This window comes from Macrobrachium rosenbergii, chromosome 23, assembly GCF_040412425.1.
Source record: "Macrobrachium rosenbergii isolate ZJJX-2024 chromosome 23, ASM4041242v1, whole genome shotgun sequence".
Lineage (NCBI taxonomy): Eukaryota > Metazoa > Arthropoda > Malacostraca > Decapoda > Palaemonidae > Macrobrachium > Macrobrachium rosenbergii.
Window position 1 is genome coordinate 25,145,995 of NC_089763.1, and position 25,251 is coordinate 25,171,245.

Sequence of the window (25,251 nt, forward strand, 5' to 3'; positions counted from 1 at the left end):
TCGAATAGGTTTATGCTAATGGAAAGAGGAGCTAAAGCCAAATAATTCTGCTTTCTAAACTCGCCTAAACGGGATCTTGCTTCCTCCACAATATCCCACAGAGTATGTTTACAGGGTCTAAACACTTTCCAATTACAATACCACCCTATCTCTTTATTCTATCTCATTTCTCATGAGTTATCTGGCGTCACAGCTGCCAGGGTCGCTGACGCCAGTACCCCTCTTTTATATTTTTTCACATGGCTGTAAGCTTCAAAAACTTGGTCAATTTCAGACAGATCTGCAATTTCAGACCGATCTTTGAAATTGGCATCACAAAAACTTGGTCATTTCAGACCGATCTTTGAAATTGACATCACAAAAACTTGGTTAATTTCAGACAGATCTCTGAAATTGACATAAAAAAACTTGGTCAATTTCAGACAGATCTTTGAAATTCACATCACAAAAACTTGGTCAATTTCAGACAGATCTTTGAAATTGACATTAAAAAACTTGGTCAATTTCAGACAGATCTTTGAAATTATCACAAAAACTTGATCAATTCCAGACAGATCTCTGAAACTGACATCACAAAAACTTGGCCAATTTCAGACAGATCTTTAAATTGACATCATAAAAACTTTGTCAATTTCAGACAGATCTCTGAAATTGACATCACAAAAACTTGGTCAATTTCAGGCAGAACTTTGAAACTGACATCACAAAAACTTGGTCAATTTCAGACAGATCTTTGAAATTATCACAAAAACTTGGTCAATTTCAGACAAATCTTTGAAACTGACATCACAACAGTATAAGTGCCAGGGGAATGAAATTTTCAAAGCTCCACATACGCTACTGTTGAGCTGATTCGCCCCCAATCCCTCAAAAAAAAATAAATAAGGAACAGCATCCCTGAGGACGTTTTGCAATTGGAACTTCAAAAGTGCAAGCAAAGATGCGAACGAATTTTAACCATAAAACAGATCTCCTTGTATTTTAGTAATTTACTTACATTTTTGTCTGTTTATTTAGTATTTTGTACATTTATTTTTTCTTTTCTAATAACTGATCTCTTCTCTCTGTATTGCCTATTATATTTTGTTATTTCTCTCACATGAACTCCATATTCTTTGGTAGCTTGAATCTCAAGTCACTGGCCCTTGTGGTGAGATTGTTCCATATGAATGGAGTTCATGTTCTGAATAATAATAATAATAATAATAATAATAATAATAAATAATAATATTAATATTAATAATAATAATAATAATATTATTTTATTATCATTATTATTATTATTTATTATTATCACAATTTCTCTTAAATAATAATAATAATATTAAATAATAATAATAATAATAATAATAATAATAATAATAATAATAATAATAATAATAATAATAATCAGGAGCAGCAGCAGCAGCAGTAGCATTAGTACAAAACATAAATAACGATCATTATCATTATTATTATTTATTTACATTATTACCAATGACGAACTGACCGTGAACAAAAAAAAAAAATAAAATAATAAATTCTATTAGCACCGTTAGTAACGACTGAAAGCCGACACATTACATCAATGACGATGATGACAATTAATGATGATAATGATAATGATGATGATGATGAAGATGATGAAATAGCGTGCAAACCCGATAAGAGAGCTAGAGTGTCATCTGACATGTTTCTATCAGTCAGTAATGACGGCTCAGCGGCCGCGTTCAAGAAGGCGATTTTGCGGTCGCAAAACGGACGCGTGATTGATCCCCAACTGGATTTTCCTCAGGTGCATCGTAACCTAATTACTATCAATAGTGTCTTTGTTCTGTTCTTGCTTTTACTGTTATTATCACTATTATTAGTTTTCTCGCTTTCGTTGGCGGGTACGTCTTTTCATACCATACAATGTCTAATGTACAATGCATAGTTATTCATAAGAGCAAACCATACGGTTTTCTATAATTCTCTCTCTCTCTCTCTCTCTCTCTCTCTCTCTCTCTCTCTCTCTCTCTCTCTCTCTCTCTCTCTCTCAAGATGATCTACATTTATATCACATGCTCAAAGATAATGTAGTGCTACAGAGCTGTGTACCTTCCTAAACCCTCTCTCTCTCTCTCTCTCTGTCTCTCTCTCTCTCTCTCATGATGTCTCTTCATATTAAATCTCAGAGTCTCACAAAGATGAATCTGTTATACCAAATTCCATCTCTCTCTCTCTCTCTAGATCTCTCTCTCTCTCTCTCTCCATCTCTCTCTCTCTCTCTCTCTCTCTCAGATGAAATACATCTTGAATTACATGCACAGAGCTACAGAGTGGTCAAGTTCCATCTCTCTCTCTCTCTCTCTCAGATGATCTATCTTTTATATCACATCTCAAAGATACTCTCTCTCTGTAAATAATTTGTTCTCCCCCCCACCCTCTCTCTCTCTCTCTCTCTCTCTCTCTCTCTCTCTGATCTCTCTCTTTATCTCAGATGAAATACATCTTGAAACATGCAATACTATTGCTGTAAGTTCCATCCCTCTCTCTCTCTCTCTCTCTCTCTCTCTCTCTCTCTCTCTCTCTCTCTCAGATGATCTATATTTTATATCACATGCTCAAAGATAATACAGTGCTAGAGAATTGTGTTCCTTCCCCCATCACCCCCACCCTCTCTCTCTCTCTCTCTTCTCAAATAACAGGAGAGCAATCATTTCGGCCGACCCCATTACGGTGATTCCAAGGCAACTTTCTCAGACGTTACTTAACGTTCAGCAAACATCTCAATTACGGCGTCAAATTAACTTACGAAAAAAGAATGGTAACCGGGTCTTCTTTCTCACCGGCGAAGAAGAAGAAGAAGAAGAAGAAGAAGAGTATGGGAATCTAGTACAGGATAAAGTAACAAAAGAAATAAGAAGAAGAAGAAGACGAAGAAAAAGAAGAAGAAGCGTGAAGAGTATGAGAATCTAATACTGGATATAATAATAATAATAATAATAATAATAATAATAATAATAATAATAATAATAATAATAATAAGAAGAAGAAGAAGAAGAAGAAGAAGAAGAAGAAGAAGAAAAGAAGAAGAAGAAGAGTATGGGAATCTAATACTGGGTATAATAAAAAAAAGAAGACGAAGAAGAAGAAGATGCAGAAGAAGAAGAAGCGGGAAGAGTATGGGAATCTAATACTGGATAAAATAACAAAGAGAAGAAGAAGAAGAAGAAGAAGAAGAAGAAGAAGAAGAAGGGAAGAGTATGGGATTCTAATACTGGATAAAATAAAAAATAAACATAGAAGAAGAAGAAGAAGAAGAAGAAGAAGAAGAAGAAGAAGAAGAAGAAGAAGAAGAAGAAGAAGAAGATTATAGGAATCCAATACAGGATAAAGTAACAAAAGACAAGAAGAAGAAAGAAGAAAGAAGAAAGAAGAAGAAGAAGACGAAGAAGAAGAAGAAGAAGAAACGAGAAAAGTGTGTAAATCTAACAATAGGCAAAAACGAAAAGAATAAACAGTGATTCAATGGAATAGAAAAATACATTTCGTTCTCGTCGATAAACGAGTACAAACTTCTTTTGGGGGAAACAAACGAAAATTATATACAAATAATAAAAAACGCTCAAACAATACAGATCACGAGTCACAAGAAAGGGCAATAAAACTGAAGGCCAAAATTAAATCACAAAGTTAAAACGAAAGTAAATGGAGAGCAAAAACTGAAAGAAATGAAAACAAACGATACGGAACAAATAATTCAGGAATACAGAATATAGACCTTAAGCCAAAGGCCAAGCACTGGAACCTATGAGGTCATTCAGCATTGAAACGGAAATTGACAGTCAAAGGTTTGAAAGGTGGAACGGGAGGAAAACCTCAGCAGTTGCACTATGAATCAATTGTTAGAGAGGATGGAAAGTACGATGGAATAAAGAGAATATGAAAGGAGGTACGGTAAAAGGAATGAAAGGGGTTGCAGCTAGGGGCCTAAGGAAGCCACGCTGCAAAGAACCTTAGGTAATGCCTGCAGTGCACCGCGTGAGGTGCACTGACGGCACTAACACCCCTAGAGGGAATAATTCAAGAGTACGAAAACAAAAACAAACACAAAAAAAAAACAAAGTGGATAATAATGATGCTGCCGAGGAATGTAAAAAAAAAAAAACGAAAGTACTCCGTGGGAAAGAATGGTCATTCTCCGTTTTCCCAGTTTTGTTCGCTATAAGATGTCTGGGAAAAAACGTTTTTTCGATAGTTTTTGTTTTTACGAAAGAAGACCTTCGTCTTTTTTTGCTGGCTTAAATAGTTTTAATATATATATATATATATATATATATATATATATATACTATATATATATATATATATATATATACATATGTATATAAGATATAAAAATAATCAATACATAATCACGTGTGGAACAGAAATAAATTTCTGAAACTTCTGGATCAAGCCAGGTCTTTCAATTGAAAGACGAGACCACTGCCAACAAGCCAACACGAGGGTCTCGTCAGCTCAATTGAAAGACCTGGGTTCGATCCTGATGGAAAACCAGAATTATATATATATATATATATATATATATATATATATATATATATATATAATATATATATATATATATATATATACACACATATAGGTACATATACGTTTGTGTGTATGTGTAAAGGTATAACCACATTTATGGTTACAAACAAAGAAAACTCCGTGTGCCTTTAAAAGTTCAAGAACCCCACCTTGGCAACAACACTGAGGATAAGCAACGAAAAAGCAGACCCCTGAAAGAAAGCACACAATCAGTCAAAACCCTCATTAGCAAATTAAATGAGTAAGAAAGAGGTATGACAAAAGAGCCCCCCCAAAAAAACAGGATTTCTGTAAAAGATAAGCGACGATGAACGAAGAGGAATAAAAAAAAAACGCGACGCTAAGAAAAAGGGAAAATAAAAAAAGTGAAAGGGTGTCAGGGGAATGAATACCACTCATTAACGATTGGATGCGATCCCAAAGGACTTTGGACTTGCGTCCTGATAAGGACTCTGAAGGTCTCTTCAATGATAATGATACTGATGATAATGATGATGATGATGATGATGGCGTTGGTGAGGAAAGTACTAAAAAGTTTAGTATACCTTAGTTTAACCGGACCACTGAACTGATTAACAGCTCTCCTGTGGCTGGCCCGAACGATTAGATTTATTTCACGTAAAGCTGGAACCAACTGGTTACCCTAGCAACGGGACCTACAGCTATTGTGGAATCCGGAACCACATTATGACGAGAATGAATTTTATCACCAGAAATAAATTCCTCTAATTCTTCATTGGCCGGTCGAGAGTCGAAACGCTAGGCCAACAGCATGCTAAAGAGCCTCTACCCACCTCAACAAGAACCACATGTGCTGGAGATAAGGACAATTGTAGAGTAAGGAATTTAGGCCAAGGCCAACCGCTGGGACCTATAAGTTCATTCAGCAATGAAAGGGAAATTGAGAGTTAAAAAAAAAAAGGCTTTGAAAGGTGTAACAGGAGGAAAACCTCTCAGTTGCACTATGAAAAAATCATTAAAAGAGGGCAGAAAGTAAGGCAGAAGGTAGATAATAAGAACGGAGGTACAGTAAAAGGACAGAAAGGGGTTGCAGCCAGGGGCCGAAGGAAGGGACGCTGCGAAGAAGCTTAAGCAATGTCTACGGTGCAACGCGTGAGGTGCACTGACGGCGCTATGCCCCGACGGAGATCGAGGAAGGAGAAAGTGAAAAGATAAGAGCAGGTACGTTTTAATTACGAGTGAGATGAAAGATGAATGAACTTATTACCGTTCGTAAATTATCATTCATATAAGTCAAGGGTACATTAATATGGTGTCAAGCAATCATAGTCATTAGCATTAAGAATGAAGAAAATGTTTGGCTCTAATTATTAAATCATATTATTTAATACATCACATTCTGAACGTGTTGCTTTCCACTCACTTATGCGTATTCATGTCAGTACACAATAACAAAAAAGTCACAGTTTTAATCCATGATGCATCTGAATAAGCATATGGAAAATGCTTGAATTTATATATATATATATATATATATATATATATATATATATATATATATATATATATATATATATATATATTATATATATATATATATATATATATATATATATATATATATATATATATATATGTGTGTGTGTGTGTGTGTGTGTGTATGTATACATATATATATATATATATATATATATATATATATATATATATATATATATATATATATATTAATCACAAATGCATTTAACTGGATTTTGAAAGGATTAGGAAATAGCTAATTTCTAGAAAAACTTAAAAAAAAAAATCCATCAAAACGAACCTCATAAATATTCCGATGACCTTCACACACACACCACACACACCACCTACCCCCCCCCATTTACATCAACCTCCCCTCAATACAGCCGGAGACCATGTCTTTGGGCGAATGACGCCTTAATAGATGTGAAATCTCGAGCATAAAAACAGCCACTTTCCAACCCATATTCCCCCGGCAGGAGAGCGCCGCCCCCGAGGGGCACGGCGAGATTTAATCTCCTCCCTCCCACAGGAAGGAATCCTGGTACTCAGGGGCCCCTTAACCTTCTTCTCTTCTCTTCTTCTTGACCCTCTGCACCTGGTGTCCTTATTTCATTTCACCGTGCCGTCGACGGTAGCTCCTCCCGACGAAGGCACAGTTGGTTAGGAAGAGTTTTATGGCCTGATTTACATGTGGGAGAGAGAGTGAGGAGGAGGAGAGGTGAGGAGAGGGGGGAGGTGGAGGAAAGGAAGAAGGGGGGGGTGCAGGTTTATTGCCGTTATGCAGGCTGTTAGCGGCGGAGGAGGTTGAGTTGCGTAACGCAAAGAGAAATAAGAAAAGAAGAACATGAAAGAAGATGTACTGGAGACATAAAAAAATTCGACTAGAAAACCAGAAGAACAACTGTGTGGTAATAATGAACGAGAAGAGGTAGAGGGAGAAGAAGAGCAACTGGAGAACGAAACGAAAGGCATTGACAAAATAAGGGAAGGGAGATAAGTCGACATGTTATTGATGCATATGGAATAATCGTCTTGAATTCTGAAAACGTACCTGATTCAGAGGAAAAAAATTAAGGTACAAATTTTTTTTCCGAATTCAAAATGCGACGCAAAACAAGTAAAAATTGTGCTGAAGTTTCCTCAGCGAAATCGAGTTTTCTGTACAGCGTATAATAAAGCCACCGAGAATAGATCTAGCTTTCGGTGTTCTTGGTATAGCGCTCTATGAGCCGCGGCCCATGAAACTTTAACCTTGGCATATCCTCTATCGTTACCAAGCTGATTATGAATGCTGGCATGAGTGGAAATCAAAATTACTGAGGTATAGAGGAGGCTTACGGGTGGTATGTTTGATGGTTGAGGTGGATGATCAACATATCAGTTTACAGCCCCTCTAGCCTCGAAATAATTTAAACTGAGGGCGGACGGAAAAGTGCGGACCAGGAAGATAAAGAATTACGGACCAGGACAGACAAAGCCAGACAATAGTTTTCTTTTGCAGAAAACTAAAAATTACCTCGATTTCCATAACATTAATAAAGCTTTTAAATTTATCTCGAATTCAGACATTGTAATTAACGGCTGATAACATTATCTCAGATTCAGAAGCGGCTGCTATTAATACGTAACAAAATTATGAAATCTAATTGTACACACATTGTAATCTAACTGTACACACTTTTTAAAATCTAATTGTACACACTTACTGAAATCTAATTGTACACACTTACTGAAATATATTTGTATACACTTATTGAAATCTGAAATCTAATTGTACACACTTATTTAAGTCTAATTGTACACACTTTTTCCAGTCTAATCGTACACACTTATTTCAATCTACTTGTACATACTTATTGAAATCTAATTGTACACACTTATTTATTGAAATCTAATTGTACACACTTTTTCTAATCTAATTGCACACACTTTTTCAATCTACTTGTACATACTTATTGAAATCTAATTGTACACACTTATTTAAGTCTAATTGTACGCATTTGTTTCAATCTAACTGTACACACTTACTTAAATCTACTTGTATACACTTACTGAAATCTGCTTGTACACACTTATTGAAAAATACTTGTACACACTTACTGAAATCTAATTGTACACACTTATCGGCTTAAATAACAACCCCCGCCTTTCCATACACCAAAAATGTAGGGTCTAGACATCGCCTTGCTGGAATCCGCCCACCCCACCTCCCACCGCCCCGTCCCTAAAGCCACCCATAGTTATTCTAATTTCCCTTTCAAACGCTAATTGGTCACCCATGAAGAGAGGTGAGCGAGAGAGCGCACGCGCAGATGTACTAAAAAGTCCCTCATTAAATGCCTAAAAGGCTTCGCCGAGGTGTACCGTTAAAACGCTCATAAACGCGTCACTCACTCACTCACTCACTCTTACTCATTCATTCATTCACAAGCGGAAAGTCACCTGCTCATTAAGTGAAGGTGGTCTTGGAAAGTCGTTGCTTTCGCTTTCATTCGTACGAATCGATCGCATGAGAACGATGAGAAGTAGACGGTGATTAGGACGGCTGTCGTGTACTTTTTATTCTATGCGCGGAAAATGATTTCGGCTGTGAAGCATCTCTCTCTCTCTCTCTCTCTCTCACAAAACCACACTCTTATACTGTCACAACAAATAACTAATCACACTATTACCCACTTTACATTACCTTCTACTAATGGTGCTAATTCTTTCCTTCGCCCAAATACCAACCTTCACCAGCTCATTTAAAAATGGGCGTATCCATTTCACTTACAGTCGCCAAGATGCCATTTTAAATTCCTCTCAGCAGCATGAGGACGTCATCATTTCTCCATGTACACGGTTACGAGCAAGGGATTGCCACACGCACCCCCTCCCCATCAACTCTCCAAATAATAAAAAATGGACTAGCATTCCTCCATTTAAAACATGATATTGACCATCCTCCCTTTTAAAAGAACATTTACATCCTCCCTTTTAACAGTAAAGCCCAGACTGTCCCTCTCAAGAGAGGTACAAGTACTTTGGCCTTTCCTTTACAAAGCACTGGCCTCTTTCCCACTACAAAGCCAGAAATTACTATCTTCCCCTACAAACGGAGTGCTGATCTTTCCTTTCAAGAATAAAGCACTGAATATCCTTCCCTTTAAATATAAGTATTAACCATCCAGGTCTTTCAAGAAAAGTACTGACCATCCTTCCCTGTAAATGGGAGGATGAGCAAAACATACGTTAAAGGGAAGAATGGTTAGCACTTATCTTAAAGGGAAGAATAGTCAGGACTTGTCTCAAAGGGAAGAATAGTCAATGCTTGTCTTAAATGGAAGAATGGTCAGTACTTGTCTCAAAGGGAAGAATGGTCAGCACTTGTCTTAAAGGGAAGAATGACCAGTACTTGTCTTAAAGGGAAGAATGGTTAGTACTTGTCTTAAAGGAAGAATAGTCAGTACTTGTCTTGAAGGGAAGAATGGTCAATACTTGTCTTGAAGGGAAGGATAGTCAGTACTTGTCTTGAAGGGAAGGACGGTCACTACATGCCTTAAAGAGAAGAATGACCAGTACTTGTCTTAAAGGGAAGAATGGTTAGTACTTGCCTAAAAGGGAAGAATGACCAGTACTTGTCTTAAAGGGAAGGATGGTCAGTACTTGTCTTAAAGGGAAGAATGGTCAATACTTGCCTGAAAGGGAAGAATGACCAGTACTTGTCTTAAAGGAAAGGATGGTCAGTACTCGTCTTAAAGGGAAGAATGGTCTGTACATGTCTTACAGGGAAGGAGGGTTAACATTTCTGTTTTAAAAAGAAACTTAGAAACCGAACATATTAGGAATGTTTCCAAATAACATTAAAAAGATACCTATTTAAATGCTCTCCGGACATGAATAAGAATCTTTACACAGACAGAAGTACACAACTCGACACTTAACCCCAGGAACCAACTAAATCTAAAGAAAACCCATTTTTCGAACGGCAATTCAGATCTGAACCGACTCCACGCCAATCGGAAAGTCTACATCGGTAGCAAACAAATACGAAAAATAAATAAATAAATAAATAAATACATTAAAACAAATCAAAACAAATTTCAGTGGAATTAAGGTCGCATGAAGGTTTGTCCATCTCGTTCCCTCTCCAAACTTGACAAAGCTAACCTATCACAACAGGACTAAAACCTCCAACTGTGGTAAGTGGTTTGGTATCCACAAAGCTGATGCTTTTTTTTGGTACATGAGTGGCGGCAGTTAGCGCCCTGTGTTTACGACTTCCCAGGGCTATAGGTGCTTTTTCTCTCATCATTCATGAAATGGTTAACAGTTTCCCATGAAAGACCGGGAGGGGAAACTGTGGTTTTCAGCTAAATGTCCCAGATGGGGCAATTTCGTCCATTAATTCCATTAAACGCGCACTTGCTGAGAGGCAAAAATAGACCATCCTGATGTGGAATTCATTTGAAAGGGATAAGAGTGTAAATGGGACTCCATAAAACGTAAATTTTAATATCTATTTGTCAATCTATCTATTACCTATCTGTCTATATATCTATCTGTCACACACACACACACACACACATATATAAATATATATGCTGTATATATATATATATATATATATATATATATATATATATATATATATATATATATATATATATATATATATATATATATATATATATATATATATATTACATATATGTGTATATATATACACACAAAATAGCACACACATTAAAATATAGCCTACATATATATTAAAATATATTAAAATATAATGTGAGTACACAACATGTACCCATAATTATCAACAATGCAGTAACGCAAGCACGCACTTCGCTTGAGCACGCATACACGAACGACCACAAACATGCATAGCTTACACATGTACTCACAAACTCGAATATGGGAAAGGAAAAGGTGTTTCCATGTCTAATGAATGTAGATTAGTGCGCAGGAGAGAGAGAGGGGAAAGTCAGAGAGAGAGAGAGAGAGAGAGAGAGAGAGAGAGAGAGAGAGAGAGAGAGACTGACTCTCTCACAGCCACGCCTCTGTTGATGAATGCCAATGACGTGGATATTAGCATTGCCATTATTACAAGTGGCAGCGTTTGATTACTGGAGGTCTGAGCTAACACTTGTGAAAGTAGATGGGCATCTCTCTCTCTCTCTCTCTCTCTCTCTCTCTCTCTCTCTCTCTCACACATACACAAAACACTTGATAAATGTTTAATCATATTTAAATTCAAATGATTCGGTCTATTACACTTTTCATTATCTCTCTCTTGGTCTCCTTGATAGTCTCCTTTTCAATTTGAAGATTAACATGATTTTCTCTCTCTCTCTCTCTCTCTCTCTCTCTCTCTCTCTCTCTCTCTCTCTCTCTCTCTCTCTCTCTAACACATACGCATACAATAATATATTTAATCATATACAAATTCAAATGATTTTCTCTCTCTCTCTCTCTCACACACACACACACACACACAAACGCATATATACACACAATTAATGAATGTTTAATCATACATAAATTTCTGTGTATATATATATATACAAGGTGTGTGTGTGTGTGTTCGTGAGTATTATGATTTCACAGTCCCTACACAAGCAAAATTCCTAGCTATGTAACAAGCAGGATACTAACACTGATTTGACAATCCTGTCATGCAGACGTAATCTCTACGTATATCTTGTCTCTAATAATTGGGTTCGGGTACTTGCAACACGGTTGCCAAGTATGTCATGAGAGATACGGCATCCAAAAATGGGATGAACCGTTTCTGTCAACGGTGCGACTTGGTCTTTCTCTAGAGTCAAAATTTCCCGTCAACGGTACGACTTGATTTTTCTATAGTGTCAATATTTTCTGTCAACGGTACGGCTTGTTTTTTTCCTATAGTGCCAAAATTTTCTGTCAACGGTACGATTTGTTTTTTCTATAGTGCCAAAATTTTCTGTCAACGGTACGACTTGGTTTCTGTCTTTAGCGTCAAATTTCGGTCAAAGGTACGACTTGATTTTTCTATAGTGCCAAAATGTTCGGTCAACGGTAAGACTTGGTCTTTCTCTAGTGCCAAAATTAGGCCTGCTACTTAGAGAATACTTGCTAGACAAGTTGGGTCAATTTTACATTTCGTTTTTATAAAATAATAATAATAATAATAATAATAATAATAATAATAATAATAATAATAATAATAATAATAATAATAATAAAGCGTGTGTTCGTGTGTTTCCACGTCCTTTTAATTCTTTATTTAAGGGGAGTGATAGCATAATTAACAACCCACATAAGTAATGTACTTAGACTTGGGAAGAGAGAGAGAGAGAGAGAGAGAGAGAGAGAGAGAGAGAGAGAGAGAGAGAGAGAGAGAGAGAGTAGGAAAAAACTGTAAAACGAAACGCTGGCCAAGAGTACAATCGCTACTGAAAATAGATAACTATTGCTCAGTCAAAACACTGATACAAACTCGGTACAATTCATAAATATAAAATATCTTAAATTGCTAACAAATCTGAAAAAAAGGTAACGCACCAGATCTAGTAAAACTAAAGAATAAAATGAAGAAGAAAGCAGCAAAGAGAAAAAACCGTGATCTAAATCATTTAAACAGTATTATATACCGTTCCTTAAATGACATTCATGTCGAATGTACAAGGAACTGAGGAATCAAGACAGATTGCTCTGGGAGAGTCACTGTCTGATGAATGGTTTCCATTTGAACAGCCTTTTTTTTCTCTCAGGGAAATGATAACGTCCAACTGTAAGACAGATACATTGAGAGAGAGATGCATTTTACGTCTATAAGATGAGAGAGAGAGAGAGAGAGAGAGAGAGGCCATTTACGAAAACGGTATTGCCGCAGAATACGTACAAGATCATTTCCTATGTAGAAAGAGTTCTGAGAGAGAGAGAGAGAGAGAGAGAGAGAGAGAGAGAGAGAGAGAGAGAGAGAGAGAGAGAGTAATATATTTTACGTCTATAAAAGGTATTGTCCGCAGCATGCATACAAGATCATTTCCTATGTAGTAAGAGTTCTGAGAGAGAGAGAGAGAAAGACTGATAATCTGATGCATTTCATGACCATAAATGCTAAAAAAAAAGTAAAGCATTAGCGACACGTTACGTGATCATTCGTAGAGTAGAATAAGGCCGGTAAAGCCAGAGAGTGCTTTTGAGCAAGTGTGTGTGTGTGTGTGTGCTAATTTTTTACATTCACAACATAATTAAGGTCCTAAGAATAAAAGAGAGATATCTAAACTTAGTACTTAAAAGTACCGTACCTATCTTTGAATGGTGTCCTTTATCATTATTTATATAAGCAAACAATGAGCAGGTCAAGTGAATAATTACCAGGCAGTTTATGAATTCGGCTAAATCAAAAATGAAGTGAAGGCTGACCATACAGAAATAGCATCATCTAACAAACTGCACTTGGAAATAACAGAACTGAGGCTTCATCCGAAAATAGAAATAGAAACAAACTGCAAAAACTGAATTTAAAATCTTTTATGAATAATCATGGGTACTCTCCTGTAGCCGGAGTCATTAAGTAGAATTTAAAAAGATACGAAAAGCGAAAGGTCATTAATGCACAAGACCAGAAAAATATACAGAAATGTATAAAATAATTCATAAGAGAAAGTTGTTCCATAATCGGAACCGTACGTGTTTCACTGGTTGTGGTAAGCACGTGGAAACACATACACAAACACACACAAACACACACACACACACACGCACAAAACCAGTAGCAAACTGAATAACAAATTTGCCCAGAAAAAAGTGAAAGTGGCTGCATCTGTTGTATTCTAAATACCCAGGAATCATTACTTTGTGACACACACACAAACAGAGAGAGAGAGAGAGAGAGAGAGAGAGAGAGAGAGAGAGAGAGAGAGAGAGAGAGAGAGAGTTGTATTCTGGCATTACCCAGGAAATTTTACATTTTGTGTGAGAGAGAGAGAGAGAGAGAGAGAGAGAGAGAGAGAGAGAGAGAGAGAGAGAGAGAGAGATTGTATTCTGGCTACACCCAGGAATCATTACTTTGTGACAGAGAGAGAGAGAGAGAGAGAGAGAGAGAGAGAGAGAGAGAGAGAGAGAGAGAGAGAGAGAGAGAGAGAGTTGTATTCTGGCAATACCCAGAAATTGTTACTTTGTGACAGTGAGAAAGAGAGAGAGAATTGTATTCTGGCTAAACGCTGGAATCATTTACTTTGTGACAGAGAGAGAGAGAGAGAGAGAGAGAGAGAGAGAGAGAGAGAGAGAGAGAGTAGTTTCTATGCATTATACCAGTCATAGCTCCTTTAAGGGCATAACAGAAAGTAATAATGGTATTCCTTATTATCATTATTCCCTTTCCAACCAAGAGCGTGGTGGGGGGTTACAGCTTGTTGTGCCTTGGTGGTCCTCCACTATTACCTCTCCCTATCCAAAAAAGACCAAAGAGGGAAGTAATGAGGTACTAGGAAATTCATCCGTATCATTTACATCGCCAAGACTGTAATCTGGTACGGAGATGGCAGTGTATACGGAATATTCTTGAAAAGAAAAGTTACGTACCATTATTATTACTCATAGTGTGTGCTCATTTTTACTGAACGTATACATAAAGGTATTTAACTTCTAAGCAGCCTTTCACAAAATAAAATCCTAAGATGTGAAAGGAGAAAAACACTTTATACAAAACCAACACATACACACACACACACACACACACGCACACACACACACACACATATATATATATATATATATATATATATTATATATATATATGTGTGTGTGTACATATAAATATATAAGTATATACAGAGTATATATATACACACACACACACACACACACACACACACACATATATATATATATATATATATATATATATATATATATATATATATATATATATATATATATATATATATATATATTACATTACAACAACAGTTACCTTAATCGATCCCGGAATCGTGACCATATTTTAATAAAATTCATAATCACTATCGAACAATTAATCACCATCAATTATCGTCTGGAACCTCCCATCATTATTCATCATTCATCTTCTCCAACTGACGGAACTGGTGGTAATTATCTATCCATCAGTTCGTCGAATAATCTACAGACTTTCATGAGGAATATTGGTGTGAATTCAGGTTCACTCTCTTCAGCCAAGTGATCACTTGTTAGGCGTTTTCGTAGCTGTGACACCGGTAATTACGTACGAAATTATCTCTGCCCTCCATTAAATAACGAAGAGGTGTTGCTTAGGTAGAGAGTTTTGGGGTATCGCTCCGCAGAATTCCGTACTCCTAATTTTCTGAGAGTGCCGGATGTCACTATGCTCATTCACCTCTCTTAATCACATTTGCAGCTTTCTAAAAACATGACAAGTTCTCCTTTCCTTACTTTTGTACTTTTGGAGGTAAAACAAAGCTTTATGAAACCTCACAGCTTCTGAGAAGAGGTATCGAGAGATAAGGAATAAAACAAAATCTGCGTAATATATTATCAGCTGCCGTGAAAATAAACAAGTAGGAATTGGAACTGGACTAGAAAATTTAGGCCAAAGGCCAAGCGCTGGGACCTATGAGGTCATTCTGCTCTGAAAGGGAAACTGAGAGTAAAGAAGGTTTTAAAGGTGTAACAGGAGGAAGACTGAGCAGGTTACCCTTCGAAATAAAAAAGGTAGGAGCATCATCAGTCTTACGGGATCTTTTCAAGAAATATTTAATGGTAAGGACTGCCTACAAAGACAATGTCTACCTGACTGTTCTGTAATTTAGTGCTACAATCTCGCCTCTGTAATCTATGGATGTATTTCGGCTCACCATTTCACAATCATCTTTTTATCTACGGTTGGTCTTCTGGTTTAAATTAAGCCGGTATTTTCTGCTAGCTCGAGTCATTAAGAGACCTGAAGTGGACGTCTAGATAATGCACAACCAACAGATGCGATCTTGCAATCAGCTAGATTCCCAAGATCACTTCTTGATCTCCCGTTAAAATCTCCACTTGGAAGCTTCTGGTTCAAAGGCCGAGAATGCGCTTACCTGACGTCAAACACCTTATTGCAAAACTCGTCTCTGTTGGTTTGTTAGAGTTATGAGGTCCATGCCAGGCCTCCGAATCCCTTTCACACCGCCTGCTTCAAGTTTGAGACTGCGAGTTCATAAGTTATACCTCTGAATGTGATTTACCGATTTATTTATTCCCCAGTTGTCGATTAGGCCAGCTGTACTACTAACAAAAGTGAAAATAGTAAGTACGTGATTAAAAAAAAAAAGATACGGGTATATATAAAAGTAATCGATGACCTGATAAAGCGTGAAACTCAACGAAGAGTCATTTCACGGACGGTGAACTACCAAGGCTGCGGTGATTTACGACACTTACTGAAAGCTGTAAAATAAATTCTTCAAGTCGCTTATAATTCGAGAAAAATACACGAAGGCAATTACGGCCGTCCGTCACGCTTAAAAGGCCGCCTCTTATCACTTAAGAAGCTGAAGTGACTTGTGAGTTACCGACCACTTAAAGCGTGAGAGAAGTCGAAGCCTCAACGAGATTCACGTTTTTTTTTTCTCTCTCCTTTAATTCTGCCGTCTTTCTTTTTTTGCTAACCGCTATAAGTAATGTATTACAGCATAAGCCATTGAGTGCAAGACTCAATTACTTTCATAACAAAAGGTACGGTTGAGCAACAATGGATGTTCGGTGTTCGCAACGACTCACGGTGATTTTAATCTCGTCAATGACCGCAGTCACTAATCGCTGGAGGAAGAAGAAGAAGAAGAAGATGGTAACAAGCAGAGATGAAAAAATAGATAAGTAATAAAATGAAACACAAGGGAATTCTACAAGTTTACGAAATGAAGAAAATGAAGTCGCTGAAAGCGGAAATGAGAAAAGGCGGAAACAGAAGGCCAGAGAAGAATGAGACAGAAAAACGCAAAAGTGAGAAAAGGAAGAGGGAGAACAAGAACGAAAATAAAAAAATCATGGAAGCAAAAGAAAGAGAAAGTAGTAGTGGTTCCAAATTATAGAATTACGGAGACTCTTATGCAGAAGCCAGAAGTAATCCAAAATTGTAAAATTCAGAGCTAAGAAAGCAAGAGTAATCCCGTGGTTCCAGATTCTACATTCTACAAATAGTTACGGGGACACAAATGCAGACGTAAGAAGTAATCCAAAATTGTCAAATTCAGAGCTAAGAAAGGAAGAGTAATCCCTTAGTTCCAAGTTCTACATTCTACAAATAGTTATGGAGACACAAATGCCGAAGTAAGAAGTAATCCAAAATTGTACAGTAAAAGTAAGAAGCAATCGAAAATTGTAAAATCTAGAACTAAGAAACAAGAGTAATCCCAAAACACAAAAGGATGAAGCAAGAAAGAAAAAATCCCAGATCACTGAGGCAATGGGAAATCTTCAAAGCGAACAGAAATAAAGGAAGCGAGCGCCAATAATTGACGCAGAAACATGAAAGAAATAGGTGAATTGAGACCATGTGTAAAAATGACTGGTCGAATCGGCAGCAACATTTGTCACGAGCAATCTGGACGTATGTTAGGAAATGCTGCACAAGTATTGTTATTTACAGCAGGTCGTTATTTTCAGCGCTAAAGGAATTTGTATGTAAACAAAGGCACTGGCTATAATCTACGCCGCCAGCTGTGGAAATTCACACGGTATGAAATGATTTTTCAAGAGAGAGAGAGAGAGAGAGAGAGAGAGAGAGAGAGAGAGAGAGAGAGAGAGAGAGAGAGAGAGAGAGAGAGAGTTGATAAATGAAATCTATGTGTTTAAAAAACACGGCACCAAATTATAATTCCGAAGAGAGAGAGAGAGAGAGAGAGAGAGAGAGAGAGAGAGAGTTGATAATGAAATCTATGCTTAAAAACACGGTACAAATTATAATTCAAGAGAGAGAGAGAGAGAGAGAGAGAGAGAGAGAGAGAGAGAGAGAGAGAGAGAGAGAGAGAGAATTTTAGTTCATAAATAAAATCCATATGTTGAAAAAACACGGTGCTAAATTATACTTAGGAAGAGAGAGAGAGAGAGAGAGAGAGAGAGAGAGAGAATCTTAGTTCATAAGTGCAATCTATATGTTGAAGAAAAAGTACTAAATTATAATTCAAACTGGAGGGTTATTTGAGGAGAAGCTCTGTATCAAGGAATCACAATGTGACACTGAATGAAGTCCCTGGTAGTTTGTCGAAAGTAGTGGGTCGACACAAAGGTTTGAGGAGGGTATGGCGTTAGCAACCTCATTCCAAAGGACTTGCTGACAGCCGGAAAATGGTGTGTAGTTAAAAAAAATACACACGAACTCATACTCACACACACTGATGTATACTTTATTTATGTGTATATATATATATATATATACATATATATATATATATATATATATATATATATATATATATATATATATATATATATATATATATATATATATATATATATATATATATATATATATATAATATAATTACTGTTAACCCTTGGAACTGCAAATCGTGGATGAACTTCATGAGCAGGAAACTCCACAACCAACAACAGCGAGTCGAACCCTCTCTCTCTCTCTCTCTCTCTCTCTCTCTCTCTCTCTCTCTCTCTGAATATGCAAAGTGAATCCCAAGCTTTTCAGAGAGGGTGAATGTCGCGAGGGATCACTTTCAAGTTATTTTACACTAAAATTCTATCTCGATTTATCTCTCCACTCAACAAGAAAAATGAAAGTAGTATAAAAAAAAACTGTAGAAAAAAAGTACCACAAATTTGACATTAATCGTAATTTTCCATTTTCCCCAAACGACGCTGCATTTCCTGAAATTATGAGGAAGCGAATTTTGTTAAAATAGAATAAAAAAGATTGAATGATTTTTTCTTGTAATGACCAATGACCACTTTCGGCAACCATGCCCTCCTCGAACGCATCTCAAATAAAGAGTGATTTCGACACTACGAGAGCTACACTTACAAATAACAAGAATAATACTTAGCCATTTACCTCTTCATTGTGTTATTACTACAATCATCCCTCTCGTCTGAATATGTAAATAAAAAACTGCAAGAGAATTAACAAAAAAAAAAAAAAGGCATCAACCTTGAGGGTAACCATCACTGCATCTGAGACAGCGGCCATGCCTTGTCGTGTCGGTTGCCGGTTTACAACACAACCGTTTAGGCAATTGAAGCCACAAAACGCAAAAACGATCGTCAGCTATTCAGTCACTCCCGCAGCCGCTACTCCCTACTACTCCAACTCGCAATCTTTCTCTCATGCTCCAAGACGCTCAGCTGCTTACCCGGGTACACGCTCACGCGTGCCATTACGTCACTGAAAAGGCTTCCCCACCCAAAACCTCATTCCGACTGCCTGTTGCACAACTGGTTTAAGTAACCTTTGTAAATATGGAGCAAATGCCCCCCCAAACACCCCCCTTTTTTCGTGGCTTTTCTTCGATTTTCTTGATGCTGAGACGAGGAATATTGTAGTAACGAACAAATTCATCAAGAAGTCAAAATCTCATCGACTTAATAAAAGAAAAAATTCAAATTTATATTTTTATATTTCTCATGGTAATGATTATTATTATTATTATTATTATTATTATTATTATTATTATTATTATTATTATTATTATTATTATTATTATTATTATTGGTAGCAGTAGTAGTACAGAAGTATCAACAATAGTAATAATATAAAATATGCACTGCACTTGAGATAAAACTTGAACAATAACGGAAAATGGAGCGATTATCATACTGATATAGGCTTAATATTTATGACAATGGGTCTTTAGACTAAAGCTAATGTCTTAATACACATCACCTTTCAGTATGTAAATGTAAATTTTTGTCGTATCTCAATGCTGAAGAACAAAACCAAATAAAAAAAGGTCAAACATAAACACAAAAATTTATACATCTCTGCTCGTATAATGCAAATCCAGTGCTCTGGTTTTCAATATTTCGCAAGCTATCTACTTAAATCCGATATTATCACTTCCTGAAGTTATATTCGATTACACCATTCTTACCGGTTTTTTTTATGCAGCATTTCCTTCATTTCTTCCTTTCATTGCTTTTACTCTGCTATCTTTAACGCTGTCTCTTGCCTTCAGTCAATTACTTCATTTGCTTTGTCATTTTAAGATTCCATGTCATCTCATTCTCTTCATTTTTATGGAAATGGAACCAGTTTCAAAATCTTCGCTATTCTTTATGTCTGTTTCTTTGCTTTCAAAAAATCAAATAGAAAAAAAAGGAAGTTTAAAATCTCAGCTATTCGTTTTGTCTTTTTTTTTTTACTTTCAATAAAACAAAGAAAATACAAAGAAGTTTTAAAATCTTGGTTATTCTTTTTGCCTGTTCTCTTTTAAAAAAAAAAAAAGAAGTTTAAAAATCTTTACTATTCTTTTTGTCAATTTCTTTGCTTTTAACAAAAAAACAACACAAAAATAAAGAAGTTTAAAAATCTTTGCTATTCTTTCTGTCTGATTCTTTGCTTTAAACAAAACAAAAAATTAAACCACATTCTTGAGGTTACATTCTCATAACGTAAAGCCTCTTGTTGCTCCACCCATGGCATCTGGCACCTGGGCTGAGAGAGAGAGAGAGAGAGAGAGAGAGAGAGAGAGAGAGAGAGAGAGAGAGAGAGAAAGAAATGTCAGCTAACCTTATCTCATAAATTTATTCTAGATCATAAAATCGGTTCATGCAGTAAATACACAACTTTGAAAGCATCTGCTCCTCTCAAATATTCTGCAAATGACGGGGCTTGTTTTCGTTTGGTCGCTAAGGGGATATATAACAGTTATAACCTTCAGTGGCTTGATGTGAACGAACCTAATTATCGACAAGTATAAGTAGCACATGTGCACGCATGTAGTAAGGGTGTATAGACATACACACACACACACACATATATATATATATATAATATATATATATATAAAAATACAGTATATATATATATACATACATATATATATATATATATATATATATATATATATATATATATATATATTATACTGCATTACAAAAGGTTATGTATCTGAAGAATAAACAACATAACAGTCAGTGTCTCATTCATACTTTAACTACTGTATTGTGGATGAACCCCGTGTACAGAAAACCTCCACAACATCAGCTGTTTCTCATACAGACAACAAATCCTCATCAGCAGCGTTAGTGTGTGTGTGTGTGTGTGTGTGTGTGTGTTTGTGTGTGTGTGTGTACCCGTTTCTGAACTTCGATGAGGCAGCACCCAGAGCAAACGGAGAGACAAAATAAAAAAAAAAAATCTGGGAAACGAAGCAGCAGAAAAGATCAGCGACTGGTAGTCAAGATCTAATTCGACAGAGAACATTTACTGAAGAAAATCAATAACAATAAGCCAATTGTTGAACGTGTCCCTATTCAATATTCATGATGGACCTCTCTTCGTGTAGTGGTAAAGGACAGAGAGAGAGAGAGAGAGAGAGAGAGAGAGAGAGAGAGAGAGAGAGAGAGAGAGAGAGAGAGAGAGAGAGAGAGAGCAAAATACAAAACACGATATGTAACCATATTCTCTTCAGGTTCTTAAACGGTGACCAACTGTGTAAGCTTCAAAACACGCATACATCAAACTCGGAATGCCACGTCCTGGGCCAACCCTCCAGACCTTGACCATGCCCACTCCTTTGTTAAAGAGTGAGGCCAAATCAAAATAAGGAATAATTGCAAACAATTTCACATTACTATTTTGTTCATAAACTAATCTGAATAACATAAATGTGAATTCGAGACATTCCCTACTCTTCTTGCTTTTTCTCTCTATTCTTGCGTTCATCAATGATTTCCCCTCTTAACTTCTCGACTGTGGTTCATGATGCTACATATGGATCTGGTAAAAAGTGACCCTTAGATTCTACGTATATTTCCCTAGATGTTTATGTGTACCAGGAGCCACTAGCACATACACACTTACATTTACACAACTGCATCTGCACAAAAAGACAGGCATGCTTGCATACGCCTATGCTTAGGTACAATTACGCAGCCGCCACATACCCACCCTGGAAAATGCCATAACACTTTCAGAACCAGTTTCCGGGGTGAAAACTGATACAGGGGACTGGCCACTTCATCGTATAACCTTTACTGAACAAAAAAAAATGAGATCTAGGCATGGAAAATCACGAAATTTCGCATGTCCTCTAGCGCCCAATCACCTCGAACCTACAGTATATATCCATATTTATAAGACGAAAAATGGAATGTTTTAATGAGAATATGTAGCAAAGATCCGCAATATTTTATAATCCATCTATTAGCCTGGATACTATTTGGATCCCTGCTCAAAAGTCTTTCTGAAAGTCACATTCCTTTCATATAAAAAAAACATTGATTCATCCCATCAGCATCCAAGCGTTTTTCCCTTTAGTAATTCCAAGAATATTCGATGCATAAATATATTACATACGTACTGTCTCCCGTTCTTTCCACATGTCCCTACACCACCCACCCCGAGTCATCCGTCTATCCACTAACCAATAATATTTCTAACAGAGCAGCCACAATTCCTCACTCCTCACTTTCTCACCGGGTCGCTCCTACCCACATTATGCACGCTCACTTAGAGTCATTTCACTAATCACACTTTTCCTTTTATGAACATTCATGACCGAGGTTTGACGCTCAAACACTTGCTACATAATCTTGTATCCATTCTTATTCGATAAGTGGAATTTTATCTCAGCTGAAGCTAAACTCTTGAATAATATTTGTGTGAATGATATACTGTAAATTCTCTCTCTCTCTCTCTCTCTCTCTCTCTCTCTCTCTCTCTCTCTCTCTGTACGTATCAATATATTTTTATCAATTCGTCATTAGAAATTCGATATTCGGATAGGCCATCACGAAACAAGACGATCGGCAAATAAAAACTTGTGCCAGTATATTTACACTTTTGTTACGTAGTTTGAAAAAATATGAATAATGTTGTCTAAAGTTAATCTCACACCAGTCACATCTTCCTATTGCTTCTGATGCGCCAAAAAACGAACAGAGTGGACAGGACAAATTTTCAAATAGCTAAAAAAAAATCACTGACGGTTAATTTTTGCGAGAAACGAAAAAAAAAAAAAAACCCACGATCGTCGGCGTACAAAAACCAACACCAAGTGGAACCACAAAAATCCGTGAATGTATGAGGTAGATCAAAGAAACAGATGACTAGTCGAAACAAGAGAAAAAATAAAAATAAATAAAAAAAAACATAACGGTGCAGCTGTCGTTTCTAAAAGCACAAGGTCTAGTTATGCTAGGGTGGTCGTGGTTAGGAAAATGTTCTAACAGAATCTATTATAATACCGATATATAATCATATTCTTTACTTTTTGAAATGTTCTTACATATCCCAAACATTAGTCACTGATAATATTTGTATTTACACCCTTTTTTTTTAACAAGGCCTAACAAAATCGAAATGGACCTTAGGAAATATCTTAATTTACATTGACCAAAAAATATATTAAAGAAAATCTGAAAAAAAAACTTGAAATCACATAACGATAATCAACTGAGTTTTTATGCAGCTGGAGTAGCGAATTATGCAGCTAAAAGGCCTACTGACTAACGTGAAAGATGAATATCGCCCCCTTTATATAACATGACAATAATACAACTCGTATGACTTCAGGGGTAAAAATAGTACTTGAGAAAACAGTAACAAATGAATATTCTATCTATTTACACGACTCAAAATTTTGTTAGTGTGATTATATCTGTAAGCCTAGGCCTATATATATTAAAAATAAATTCTCACCAGACTGAACTCACCAAAATATGCACCCTATTAAATCTCTATGAACATCAAAAGCACATAGAATAATAAAATTCAGATCAAATACTAATAGTAAAATTTCGATATAATCAATATTCACATTAAAATCAAAATAAACCCTAGGCCTACAAAGGCCTAGACCCAATATACATACCGCCACTTCTTGTCGGGATCCTTATTGGGCCTCTGAAGAGTCCACATCTTGAAGAACACCTTGGACGGAATTTTGACGGGAGTGTCTATGACAGAAATACAGGCAAAAAGAAGTAAAAAGAGTAACAGAAGATGGCTTGGTTCCTAAGGTTTTACTCGGTAGGTTTTACCACATCTGAGGCGATATGGTCTCTCCGAAGGGCGACTTTGAGGGTCATAGACTTAGACGTCGAATGGGTACAAATGAGGCCTTCAGACGAGATCTGTTTTGGAAACTGGGGAAGATGGATTCTTGAAACGCCTTCGTCAAATTCGACGTGACTTGTTCGAAACGAGGCTCACTGGTGGGCTGGTCCAATGCATTGGTTATGGCTATGATTTGGATCACAATTCGATGCTACGAAGTGGTTCAGTCATTAGTGATTTTTTTTAATACAGTAAACCCGGCTTTATTCCGACACACAACGCACTTCCTTGAAACGAAGTATCGATGTATTTCCTCCTAAAGTTACGAGAGAATTATTTACAAGAGAACGTCATGACAAGAATTTCCACTTTCCTAGGCGAGCACACCCCTACTACCCATGTTAGCACCAGAACCTACAACACAGGAATGGATATCGCTTCGCCGACGACGTCCTGGAATCGTTGCTGCAGGTTCGCTGTGTGCTATGCTGCCAGACGCACGGTTCGGTTAATCTCGTACAGCGGAGGTGGAGGAGCAGTTTTTCTCGCTGTTTGCGAAGGTTAGAGCCGAGAAAAAAAAACTTACGTTAGATTTATATTTTGCTGTAATTTATATTAAGCCTGCGGCTTCCGAACGGAAATAAGTTTCTGGTGGCCAGGGGGACATGCGCGTGATCTTGAGGTTATTCCGTTTCGATGGTATTGAACGATAGTACTATTCTTTTCGATCAGTAACTGCAATAAACGCCAAGGAATTTTTATTCCTTACTCTTGCCTATACCAGAGGATGGTAACTTCAAGTCTATTTTGATGTCACTCAGTTACAATATACTTTTCGATCAGCAGTTAACCATAAACACAAACGAATTGTTATCCCTTGTTCTTCTCTATTATACCAGAGGATGTTAACTGCAATTTCTGTAACATTGTTATTCTGCAGTTTTATCAATATCCACAGTGCGCCTTCATCAAGTTCTTGCGCATATCGCGCAAGTGCCCCAAAAAAAAAAAAAAAAAAATTAAATAAA

At 36.6% G+C, this 25,251-nt stretch overlaps 1 protein-coding gene across 5 annotated transcripts in view; it reads right to left on the reverse strand.

Annotated features, from left to right (window-relative positions):
- LOC136851387 (uncharacterized) overlaps positions 1–24,652 on the reverse strand; it is a 310,887-nt gene extending 286,235 nt beyond the window's left edge. For 3 of the 5 annotated variants that reach the window (XR_010856858.1, XR_010856857.1, XM_067125468.1), the window contains exon 1: positions 24,039–24,652. Coding sequence is in view for 3 of the 5 variants with exons in the window: in XM_067125468.1 (XP_066981569.1) it covers positions 24,039–24,085 (47 nt within the window). In the remaining 2 variants the exon portion in view is untranslated. The remainder of the gene's footprint in view (positions 1–24,038) is intronic. The other 2 variants (XM_067125467.1, XM_067125466.1) reach the window with 1 other exon arrangement.
- Between the last annotated feature and the right edge of the window lie 599 nt (positions 24,653–25,251).